At 61.9% G+C, this 10,555-nt stretch overlaps 1 protein-coding gene across 1 annotated transcript; it reads left to right on the top strand.

Moving 5' to 3' along the window:
* Positions 1-4: 4 nt before the first annotated feature.
* LOC103904117 (phosphatidylinositol 4,5-bisphosphate 5-phosphatase A) lies at positions 5-7,694 on the top strand. The gene is given in 14 exon segments (XM_009285478.1): positions 5-264; positions 1,245-1,355; positions 2,903-3,011; positions 3,622-3,738; positions 3,809-3,946; positions 3,949-3,995; positions 4,600-4,625; positions 4,628-4,710; positions 5,118-5,227; positions 5,566-5,755; positions 5,988-6,125; positions 6,509-6,601; positions 6,824-6,928; positions 7,074-7,694. Coding segments are annotated over 14 exon segments (2,148 nt in total).
* Positions 7,695-10,555: the final 2,861 nt, after the last annotated feature.

The following is a 10,555-nucleotide window of genomic DNA, read 5'->3' as shown; positions in this document are numbered from 1 at the left end:
GGAGATGCTCCCCAAGGCGGAGTCCAGCGACCACATCTCGGCCTGGGCGGGCTCCTCGCCCAGGGCCGCCGGCCTGCCCAAAGCCGTCTCCAGCGAGTTCATTGCCAGCGGGCCGGTGGGCCTGTCCAAGCCTGCGGCCCTCTCCAAACCGGAGCCGGAGGAGCTCTCCCTCTTCGGGAGGTCCCTCGGCCTGCCAAGCTCCAGCGACTCCTGTGACGCGCTCCTCGGCTGCTCGGGAAGGGTCCCGGAGGACGCCTCGTTCCGGTGAGCATGTGTTGCTGCTGGGGGAGAGCGGGGGGGAGCAATGCCGGGCCGAAGCTGCCCTTGCTGTGAAGCAGCGAGCGAAGCCTCTTGTGGGCTGGAGTTGCCCCTTTCTTCCTGTTATGGATGGTTCAGCTCGAGGAGATTCAGGGTGAGGGGCTGTGGACAAGCAGGGTTCACGGGACGGGGGGGAAAGGATGCCCAGTGCCCGCTGTCTGCGCAGGCAGCATTCAGGGGAGTGGGTGCTGCGTGGGGTGGCCTGTCAGAGGCACAGGCTGTGGAGCGGGTGCCATCTGCCCCCGCTGTCCCTGAGCTCTGGAAATGATGTGGCACTACCCTCCCTCGCTGTTGAAACGTGCCCCCTGTGACTGAGGCTCATCCTAGTGCTGCCGAAAGAGCCCGCGGGCTGCTGGTGCATGCTGCGTAATGGCATTAATGTGTTGTGACTGATGGTGGCTTTGCACTGGTGAAGGACACTGCTGCGGGGCTTGCAGCGCTGCTGTCACATGCGATGCCCTGGCCTTTGGGGCTGGCTGTGCTCTGGGGCAGACTCTGGGGGCTGAGATCTGGGTCCTTTTCCCCAGGAGCCTGAGGGATGCATGATTCCTGGGGAAGGGAGGGGAAGCAGTTTTCCAGGGACACCCTGTCTCGCAGGCTGCCTGCTGTGCCAGCCTGCCTGTGTCAGTCGGCAGTGACGAAAATGAGGGCTCTTTGTGCTGGTTTCTAGAATTTCACCAGGGCTTGGGTTACAGCGGGGCTTGCCATGCGCCGAAGTGCAGACCCTGGGGCTGTTTAGAGGCGAGGACCTGTCTCCTTCAAACGAGAGTTAAGGACCTGGTGTATGTGCCCTGGCTAAGCTTCAGCTGTGGCCACTTCTGTTGGAGGCAGAGAGCTTCCTTTGTGGAGCTGGGGGCTGAACAGGGGGGGGACAGGGAACACCTCTGAGCCCCAGTGTTAGCCTGTTCTTCCTTTGTCCTCCCAAGCATCACAGTGGTCACCTGGAATGTGGGTACAGCCATGCCCCCGAACGATGTGACATCCCTGCTGCACCTCAACACGGGCGAGACAAATGATGCAGACGTGATCGCCATTGGGTAAGAGGGTGAGGTGCAGGGCCCCCTCCCCTGCTCTGCCACATCCCTTTTTGGGATCCCCATAGCCCTGGGGGGTGGGGAATGGAAGAGCTGCAGCCCCAGCCTCCCCAGGGCATATTGAGCAGGGAGGGGTGTGCATCGCAAGCAGTAAAATATCAGAAAAGGCGATGGAGAATCGGCTCCTAGTAAAATGGGAGTGTTAAGAGGAACTGAAACCCTTGAATCCTGAGTAGCCTTGAACCTTCGAAGAGCCTGTAGCTGGCTATGCTGTGCAGAGCCAGGCTTCGGCAAGCCCTGCTGTTGCTGTGAGCCCTGGCAGTCCTGGGGTCAGGTCTGTAGAGGCATTTAACTTCGCCTGCTGGAGTCCTCTGGGAGCGTTTTCCACATCTCAGCTTTTGCCCATGGTATGCAGGCCTCAAGGGCACAAATCTGCTGTTCTCTCACAGCTGGATTGGCTCCGTGCCCCTGGCAACACTTAACTGCTGGCAAGGCAGCGCCGTGTCAGTGTGGTAAGGCTTTATTGGTGTGGCTGGCGAGGCAAGCTCTGCCGGAGTCTAAGGGAAAACTGATCCCTTGAGGTTTGCCATGGTATGTGTGAATTCCTGCTAAGACCAGGGACATGCTGCCTTTGCACAGGGAGCGAGAAGCAGCCTCTGCCCGTGGGCGTGAGGTGGAAGAGCTGGATCTGCCTCCCCGAGGCTCCCAGGGACTCCCCCAGTGCTCCTCGCCCCAGGGAGGGAGTGGTGTAAGACTGAGGCTGCTGGAGCTACTATGCTGTGTTGGAGCCAGTCTCTTGGTCCCCTCGGCCTTGTGGACCAGCGGGATGGGGCTGTGTGGGGCTGTAGAGGTCGTAGACCCGAGCCTGGATGGATGGGGCAGGAGGTGTAGCTGACAGCAAGAGACTTGCTGGGACTGTGTCCTGGCCGGGGCAGGGTGTCCTGCTGCTCCCCACCTCCAGGGCGTCTCTGCCTGGCTGCGTCCTTCCTCTGACCTGTGTCCTCGCGCCCTGAGCACTTGATATTTTTGGGCAAGACGTTTCCTGATTCTGCCGTTCTCTGTGGACATTCTCCTTCCCTCTTTTCACTAATTGCTGAGACGGGAAGAGCACTATTAACCTTCTGTTTGCTGCTGCTCTGGGCTTGGTGGCTAGGATGCACCTGGACACCCTGTGCTGAAGTACCAGTGAGACTTGGCTTCTCTGTAGAGACCAATGCAGCTGAAATGTCCCATAAGCCCCTCTTGCACCTAGAGATAGGCTTTAGACTGCTGCCCAGCCCTGTGCAGCTGAACTGCTCCTGTTTTAGAAAGGGCCAAGGCCTCGTGGGTTCAGGGCCACTTGTGCCTTCTGCTAGCACATGGCCCAGCGTCGCTGGAGCAAGGATATGGCTGGTTTGTGCTCTGAACCTAGGGTCCTCCCTTCAACTGCCCTTCCTGCCCTGGCCCCGCTCCCCAGCACTGTGCTTTGGCACCTCTCCCAAGGAGCCCTCACTAGCTGGGACACAGACACCTTCCTGGTGTGGTTGAGGAACCTGTCCCTTTCCTCCCAGGCTGCAAGAGGTGAACTCTAAGATAAACAAGCGCCTGAAGGATGCCCTCTTCACAGATCAGTGGAGCGAGCTCTTCATGGATGTGCTGAGCCCCTTCCACTTTGTCCTGGTAAGGAGGTCCCAAAGGGGCTGGGCAGCTGGTGTTCCCTCTCTGCCTGCCAGGCAGATGGACCACGGGGAGGGAGAGTTGGACTGCAGGGACAGAGGGAGGAGGTGTGGTGGGAGAGCTGGCTGGAGGGACAGACTGCAGCCATCCAAGCGGCATGTGGGGGCTGACCTGGGGGCTAGCGGTGCGTCTCGACAGTGTGCTGTCTAGCTTGTGCCACCCTGCTCCCTTTCCTGTGCCTTAGGCTTCCCCTGTGGTGCTTTGGGGATGTTTCTTGTTGCCTGCTGCATTGCACCAGGGTGAGGAGGTGAATGTGGGAACAAGCCTGTGCTTCTGGCAGCAGCCTGCGGGTCCCAGGGCAGGTTCAGCTCCCCGGGGCACTTGCCCCAGAACGTACATGAGCCTTAGCATTGTTGGGCTCATCTCAGCTGTCAGTATTCAGGAGGGTGTGCATAGTCTCTGAACTAAATGTGCTGTTAGTCATCTGCAAGGTGGGGGGGCATGCAGAGAATGGAGGTGCTGCCCCTGTGGCCTGGAGGTGGGGGAAGCTGTCCCTGCCCCTATGGGCTCTGCTGTGGCTACCATCCTGCTTCAGCCTCTGCTCCCATTCCAGGTCAGCACGGTACGGATGCAAGGTGTGATCCTACTGGTATTTGCCAAGTACTACCACCTCCCCTTCCTGCAGGACATCCAGACAGACTGCACGAGGACGGGGCTGGGAGGCTACTGGGTGAGTGTGGCCCCGGGGGAGGTGGCAAGGGGCTGGCTTCCCGAGGAGTCATGGGATCCTCTCGGTGCAGGGCAACAAGGGTGGGGTGAGCGTTCGTCTCTCCATCTTCGGCCACATGGTCTGCTTCCTGAACTGCCACCTGCCAGAGCACCCGGAGAAGGCGGAGAAGAGCAAGGAGGACGTTGCCCACAGAGCGCACACGTGTGGGTATCGCCGCAGTTCGAGGGGCGTGTGGCCAGCGGCATCCTGGACCATGAGTGCGTACCCCACCACTTTGCTTCCCAGTCTGGGCCAGGGCTCTAGTGCCAGCCCCTGTCCTTGACTGCCTCCAGATAGGGTCTGGGGTCTGTCCTCTGAATCCCAGCACAGCTTGGAGATGGGGTCTTGCCTGCAGAGCTGCAAAATTGTCCTGTGCCCCAGTGGGGACCCAGCATGGTGGGGTAGGTGTTAAGAGGGGTCCTTGGTCTCCCCTGGGGCACATGCAGGCCTGGTGCAGCTCCTGCCATACTGGTGCTGTTGGGGTTTGGGACTGGTGAGGTGGAGGGCCTGGCTCCACCCCAGTGTCTTGACTGTGTGGTCTGACTCTGGTAGGTGCCTCACGGTGGAAATTTCCACCCTCAATTTCTGCCCAGGGAAGTCAGGCGTGTGTGGTTAATGGTGCTTGGTCCTACCTGAGCAATCCTGGCAGGGCTGGCAGCTGGCCACGTGGTTGGCTGAGTGCTGACCTGCACTGGTGCTCCCGAGAGCGCCTGTGCTGCAGGCTGAGGCTGCCCACAGGCTGAGGACGTCTTCCCCCTGTGGTACTGCCTGGCTCCTGTAGCCTCAGCCCTTCCAGCCTGTTGCCCTCCTTCCCACCCACAGCCTTGTGTTCTGGTTTGGGGATCTCAACTCCGCATCGAGAGCCTAGACATCCGCTTTGTGAAGTACGCCATTGACAGCAACATCCTGAGCCAGCTCTGGGAGAAGGACCAGGTGAGAGGGATGGACATGCTGCTGAGCCTCAGCTGGGCCCTGAGTGGCATTTGGCTCTTGCCAAAACTGCCTGTGCAGCTGTGGGACAGGGCATGTCCCCTTGCTGTCCATGGGGCACAAAGGGCCCCGGCTCTCCTGGCTCTGGGGGAAGGGGCAGCACTGTCCCAGGATGGTCTTTATGGGAGTTGGGCACATGCTTCCTTTATCAGTGTGCTAGGAAGAGCTGGGGGCATTGGGTCTATGGACTTGCTGCTTGCGTGGCACAGACAAACCCTGAGAGCTGTGTGGGGCTGGCAGCAATGGGGCAGGGATGACTCTGTGCTGGGGGTGGAGGGGTCCTGGGGGGCTTGCAAAGGGGTCTGGCCGTGGGGGCTGGTGTGCTCCTCAACCTGCTCTCTTTCCCACAGCTGAACATTGCCAAGAGTACCTGGCCTGTCCTCAGTGGCTTTCAGGAGGGACCCCTGAACTTCCCACCCACCTTCAAGATCGATGTGGGCCACAACAAGTATGACAGCAGGTAGGAGAGCAGAGCTCAAGCATGTGCTGGGCCTGGGAGCGGGTGGCATGGCTGAGGGATGCAGGAGTGGCTGGGGCTCAGAACCAGGGCGGGTGCTGGTGGGGCAGGGGCGGATGGATGGGGAGAGCCATGCTGGGGCGGGCATGGGCTGGACTGGGCACGGCAGGCTGGGACACAACTGTTGTGCTGGTGCCAGCGCAGGTCTGTCCCTGCAGCTGCACTGAGCTGTGTGCCAAGACGAGCCGCATCCCCTGTGTGCCGTAGTGCCAGGGGGAGGCAGTTTGGGGTGGAGCCCACTGCCCCCTGCCAGGCAAGAGATGCCCCTCTGTGCCCTGCAGTGCCAAGAAGCGAAAACCTGCCTGGACCGACCGCATCCTCTGGAAGATCAAATCTCCCAGTGTCGGGCTTGGTGTGGGTAGGCGCCGGCCCAGCCGGGGCATCCTGTCGGTGAGCCAGCTCTGCTACTGCAGCCACATGGAGTACACTGTCAGCGACCACAAGCCGGTAGCTGCCATCTTTGCAGTGCAGGTAAGCACCGTCCAGGGCCACTGGGCACACAGGCAGGAGCTACAGGTGTGAGATGCCCAGCTAGTGTGCGCGGGGCTTACTTTATTTTTGTTTGGCAAGCTCAGCTGTCTTGCCACTGTGGCTGGGGGCTGCTGGTGGTGTATGTGTGAGGGCCCAGTGCTAGATGGGTGCCCTGGGCAGCAGGGGCAGCTCTCTTTGGCATGCCCTTGCTCACCATGTATGTCTCTGATAGTTTGCTTCCAAGGCAGACAAGCCCCCAGTCGAGATTTATGTGGCTGACGAATGGAGCAGGCCTGAGCAAGCAGTTGTCAGGTACAAGATGGCTGCTGGCTTCCACCGGAGCTCCTGGGACTGGATAGGACTCTACCGGGTAGGGGCTTAGGGGCTGCTGGGCCTGGAGGGAGTGGGGAGCACTGCATGGCACTGCAAGGTCCCTTCTGAGCTACCTCCCACCAGTGGACATGGGTGCATGGCATGGACCTGTGCTCTGTGCTCTCTCTTCCCCTGGGAGGCCCTGGCAGTTAGCAGCAGGATTTGGCCCTTTCAGGAGGCTCAGATCCAGCAGTTCCCTCTCCCTCCTGCTCTGTGGGCCCCACAGGCACTCCTGGGGGGCTGGGGGCCAGGGCACTGCTGGGTGGGTGGAAGGCAGCTCTTGGTCCCCCTGTGCAAGGAGAGGGGGCTGAGTGAGAGGAGAGCTAAAGCAAGGCTGATATTCCCCCACTCACCTGTGTTCTCCCATGTACGTGCACACAGGTGGGCTTTCGGCATCCTAAAGACTATGTGTCCTATGTCTGGGCCAGGAGTGATGATGGAGAGCGCTGCCTAGAGAAGCAACTGTGTGCACAGGTGAGCTAGGGCCAGCCCTGCTGTCTTGCTGGGCACGTGTGCCCCATTGTGAGGGCCCTGATGGGGCAAAATAAGGAGGGCACCTCCTTATTGCTTTGTGCTGAGCCTTAGGCAGGCCCACTGTGCTGGCATCGGGGATTTCTGCTCTCAGTTGGGGCTGGAGGTGGGAGGGGGCACCCCTGTGCCCAGCCCTGGTGCCCATCAGCTGTCTCTGTGCTGCAGGTGATGTTCTCAGAGGAGGCGCTGCCCAAGGGGAAGGGCGAGTATATCCTTGGATACTACAGCAACACCTCCAGCAGCATTGCTGGTGTGACTGAGCCCTTCCAGGTCAGCATGGCCGAGAGGCGAGGGTGAGGGGCTGAGGGAGGCAAGGGGAATGGGTGTAGGGGTGCTTGGCTGGAGGAGGCCAGCTGCTGTAGTGCCCCACAGCCCCCTGTGAGGATCAGCCAGCAGTGCTGATGCAGGGGTGCAGATCTCCCTGCCCAGGTCAGAGGAGGGCAGCAGCCCCACGGACAGCTCAGGCAGCAGCTCAGAAGAGGAGGATGACAGCACGCTTGTCCTGCTGGCCCCCAAATCTCGTAGCCCCAGCCCAGGCAAGATGAAACGGCACCGGAGCCGAAGCCCCAGCCTGGCCAAGTTCCAGGGCCTCATCCTGCGGCCGTCAAGCCGGGACAGGGGTACAAGCCGCAGCCCTTCACCCCAGAGCCGCCAAGGCCTCCCCAGGGACATCCCCACCATCCACCTGCCCCAGGAGGAGCCAGGGCGCCACGGAGCCAAAGCCAAGGAGCCAGGGCGGGCAGCTGACAGCCAGGAAGGCAGCTCCTTCTACCAGACTGTGCAGGAGCAGGGCAGCACCCGGCGCATCTCTGCTGAGAACCCCCTGGCCAGGGCTGACTCCAGGAACCTGGGCCTACTGCCCGCGCTCCACCTGGAGATGATTGACCAGGCCATGGGCCGGCGGAGGGAGAGCGCGGACCAGGGCTACCCTTGCCGGAGGATGAGCCCCACCAGCCCCCCAGGCTGCAGCACTTCCCCAAAGGAGGGGAGCAGCCCCCAGGAGCTGGACAGCTATAGCTGTGCCATGGGCCGCTGATCCCTCCTCCCTGTAGCTCGCTTGCTATGTGCTTTCCTCTGCCACTTTCCTGCTGAGACACCCCACTCCCTTATTTATTGCAGTGACTTCTCACCCCTGTTGTGTGCCTGGCAGCTAGGGGCCTCCCCCTGCTCCCCCCAGCCTGAGCTGCTGCCCTGGCAGGGCTGGGAGGTGGCACAGGGGAGGGCAAGACTCGTCTAGTGTCATGGTGGGGGGAGCTCCTCACGAAATTCAAAGTGCAAGACTCTTCAGTCCTATGGGAGGAGTGCTGGTCCCGCACCTGAGGTGGGACAGGAGGCCAGGGCAGGGCTCTGGCGGGGATGGGCATAGAGCGAGGACAACCCCAGGGTACCCCTGAGATCGAAGCTTGCTCCTTCCCTGCTGCTACCACTGTGCCTCAGCCTTGGACGTAGTGCAAGCGACAAAATAAACCATCCTGCCCACCCCAGCTTGCACTGTGCTTACTGCAGGGGGGGGCAGGATCAGCCCCTGGGGTGGGGGCCACAGCAGGAGGCCACACACCATGCTCAGACCACCCTTTATTTATCTTCTGCTGCACACAGGGATGGACAGAGCCCTGGGCCTGCTCCTGGCTGCTGCCCCCTGCCCCTCCAGGGCTGGGAGCCAGCACAGAGCCCAGCCCTCCCTGCACACTGCCTGGGGAAGCAGGGGGCAACAGGATCATACCGCGCTGCCCAGGCCCCCCCCAGCTGAAGGGGCACAAATCCAGGGTGGGAGGCCCTGCCATCCCCCCTGCCTGGGGGATCCAATGCCCAGAGCATCCCCCCTACCCCAGGGCACAACAGGGAAGGAAGATGATGGGTTTCCCCTTTCCCAAGCCCTCTTACTCCTTTCCCTTTGCTTTGATGCTCACAGATGGCAGCCACAGCCACCCCCCCACCCTGCAGCCACAGCTCCTTGAGAGGCTTCTCAGTCCCTCTGCCTGCCTCCGCTCCAGCTGTGGCCCCCCAGCTCCATGCACTCATGCCAGCAGCCATGCTCAGTGCCATCCTTTGTCTCAAGGACCAGAAATCACGCAGCTCCACTCCGTGGCTGCTGCACAGCATGTCTTCCTCCCCATGCGAGGCAGTGTTTCTTAGACATCATCGGGGCACCGCGTGGTGCTGAGCACCTGGCTTCTGCTCCAAGGCCAGCCGCAGGCATCGCTCATAGAGGGTGCCACCACTGTCCTGTGTCTTCCAGGCTGGATGCTCAGCCTTGGAGATGACGTGCGGAGGACCCCAGCGCCTCAGGGTCTTTCTGAGATGCTGTGCAGGTACTAGAACAGCCCGGATCGCTGTGATACAGCTGCCGGAGAAGCAAAGCTGTGAGCATCAGTGTACCGCTGCAGCACTGACATCCATTGCTTTCCACCCCAGCCTTGCCCATGGCACAGCACAGCAGGGGATAACGCTTGCAATGCCAGCTTCATGCCCAGCCTGCAGGACAGCACCCAGCCCCACCAGGGCATCCCTCCTGCCCATGCAGGGTAGGAAGCCCCACACAGGCCACATTCCTTTGACCCTCTGCACTTACTTGTGCTGCAGCCCCTCGCCCAGGCTGCAGTCAGTGGGTGGCTGCAGAACAAAGCAGTCCGTGCTGATGCGGTCGGCCAGGACAGCCACCTCCATGTCATTGAGGTCCCCTGCCCTGCGCAGGAACCGCGCCAGCCTGTGGGCACAAGAGGGCAGCAGTCAGCACCCACCTCGTCTGACCCCAAACTACCTGCACACGGTGCCCTGTGATGGTGGGAAAAGCCCTGCCTTTTCCTCCTGGACACGCACCTGCGAGTGCAGTTGCAGTGGAAGAGCGTCCGGGTGTCCACGTTGTGCAGCTGGTACTTCACCTCGTGGGGTGCGATCTGGTGTTCGCATTTATCCAGGTGCTTGTAGCACCTGCACACCCTGCCCAGGCCTGAGGGCAGCGGGGCAGTTAGCGGCACCCCCAGCACATGACCCCAACGAGCTGAGGCCTTGGGACACCCCAGCTGTGGCGCATGCTCTGCCCCCAGCACCCACTCACCCTGCTGCCTGCGCCCCTCCACAGCAGGCACAGGGGTAGCTCTGTACCGCTCTGCTGCCGGGCTGGATCTGATGCTGCCATCCTCAGGGCGGGCCGTGCAGGCAGGGTGTGCTGAGCCCCCAGCCCCTTGCTGTGCTCCTCCCGGCGCTCGCCTTCCTCCAGCAAGGTCCTGTTCCAACATGGTCATTGCTGTTGGGGGGCCAGGCTCCAGCCCCCGCTGTGCTGCTGCGTGCCTGGCTGTGGGCTCAGCCTTGTCCCTGGCAGATGCAGGGGACAAGGTACCTGGGCCCCATGGCTGCTGGGCTGTCACAGGTCTCCGTGCCTGGCGGAGCCCAGGGTTTTGCCCCCGTCCCTGTCGGAGCCGCTTGCGCCCTGCTCTAGAGGACTTCCTTCCCTTGCCCGGGGGCTGCACAGCAGGGCTGCCCATCTCCTCCGCGGGCAGGCTGTAGTGGTACTGACTCTGCTGCACCATCCTGGCCAGGGGTACTACACCGTAACGCTCACACCTGGGGACACCACATGCCATGAGGCCCCGCACACCAGCCCTGCCACAGCCAAGCTGTGCCCCTCTGCAGCCGGTGAGGCAGTCAGGCAGGGCACGCTCGGGGCCACAGCAGCAGATGCACCCAGCTGCAGGGCTGCAGCAGCGGGCCCAGGCAGGGGGCACCCCCCGGGGCACTCACCCTCCCCACCAGTGCCACTGGACGCACTCCTTGCCCTCCTCCAGCACGAAGCACGGCACCTCCAGCAGGTTGAAGAAGGTGACGCCGATGATGTTGGAGATGGTGTCGTTGAGGGCCAGCAGGCACTGCCGGAACCTGCGGGGCAGGCGGGGGCGG

The sequence above is a fragment of the Aptenodytes forsteri genome, unplaced genomic scaffold, assembly GCF_000699145.1.
Source record: "Aptenodytes forsteri isolate BGI_AS27 unplaced genomic scaffold, ASM69914v1 Scaffold392, whole genome shotgun sequence".
Classification (NCBI taxonomy): domain Eukaryota; kingdom Metazoa; phylum Chordata; class Aves; order Sphenisciformes; family Spheniscidae; genus Aptenodytes; species Aptenodytes forsteri.
Note: the sequence above shows the minus strand (reverse complement) of the source record. Positions and strands in the feature narration are given on the sequence as shown.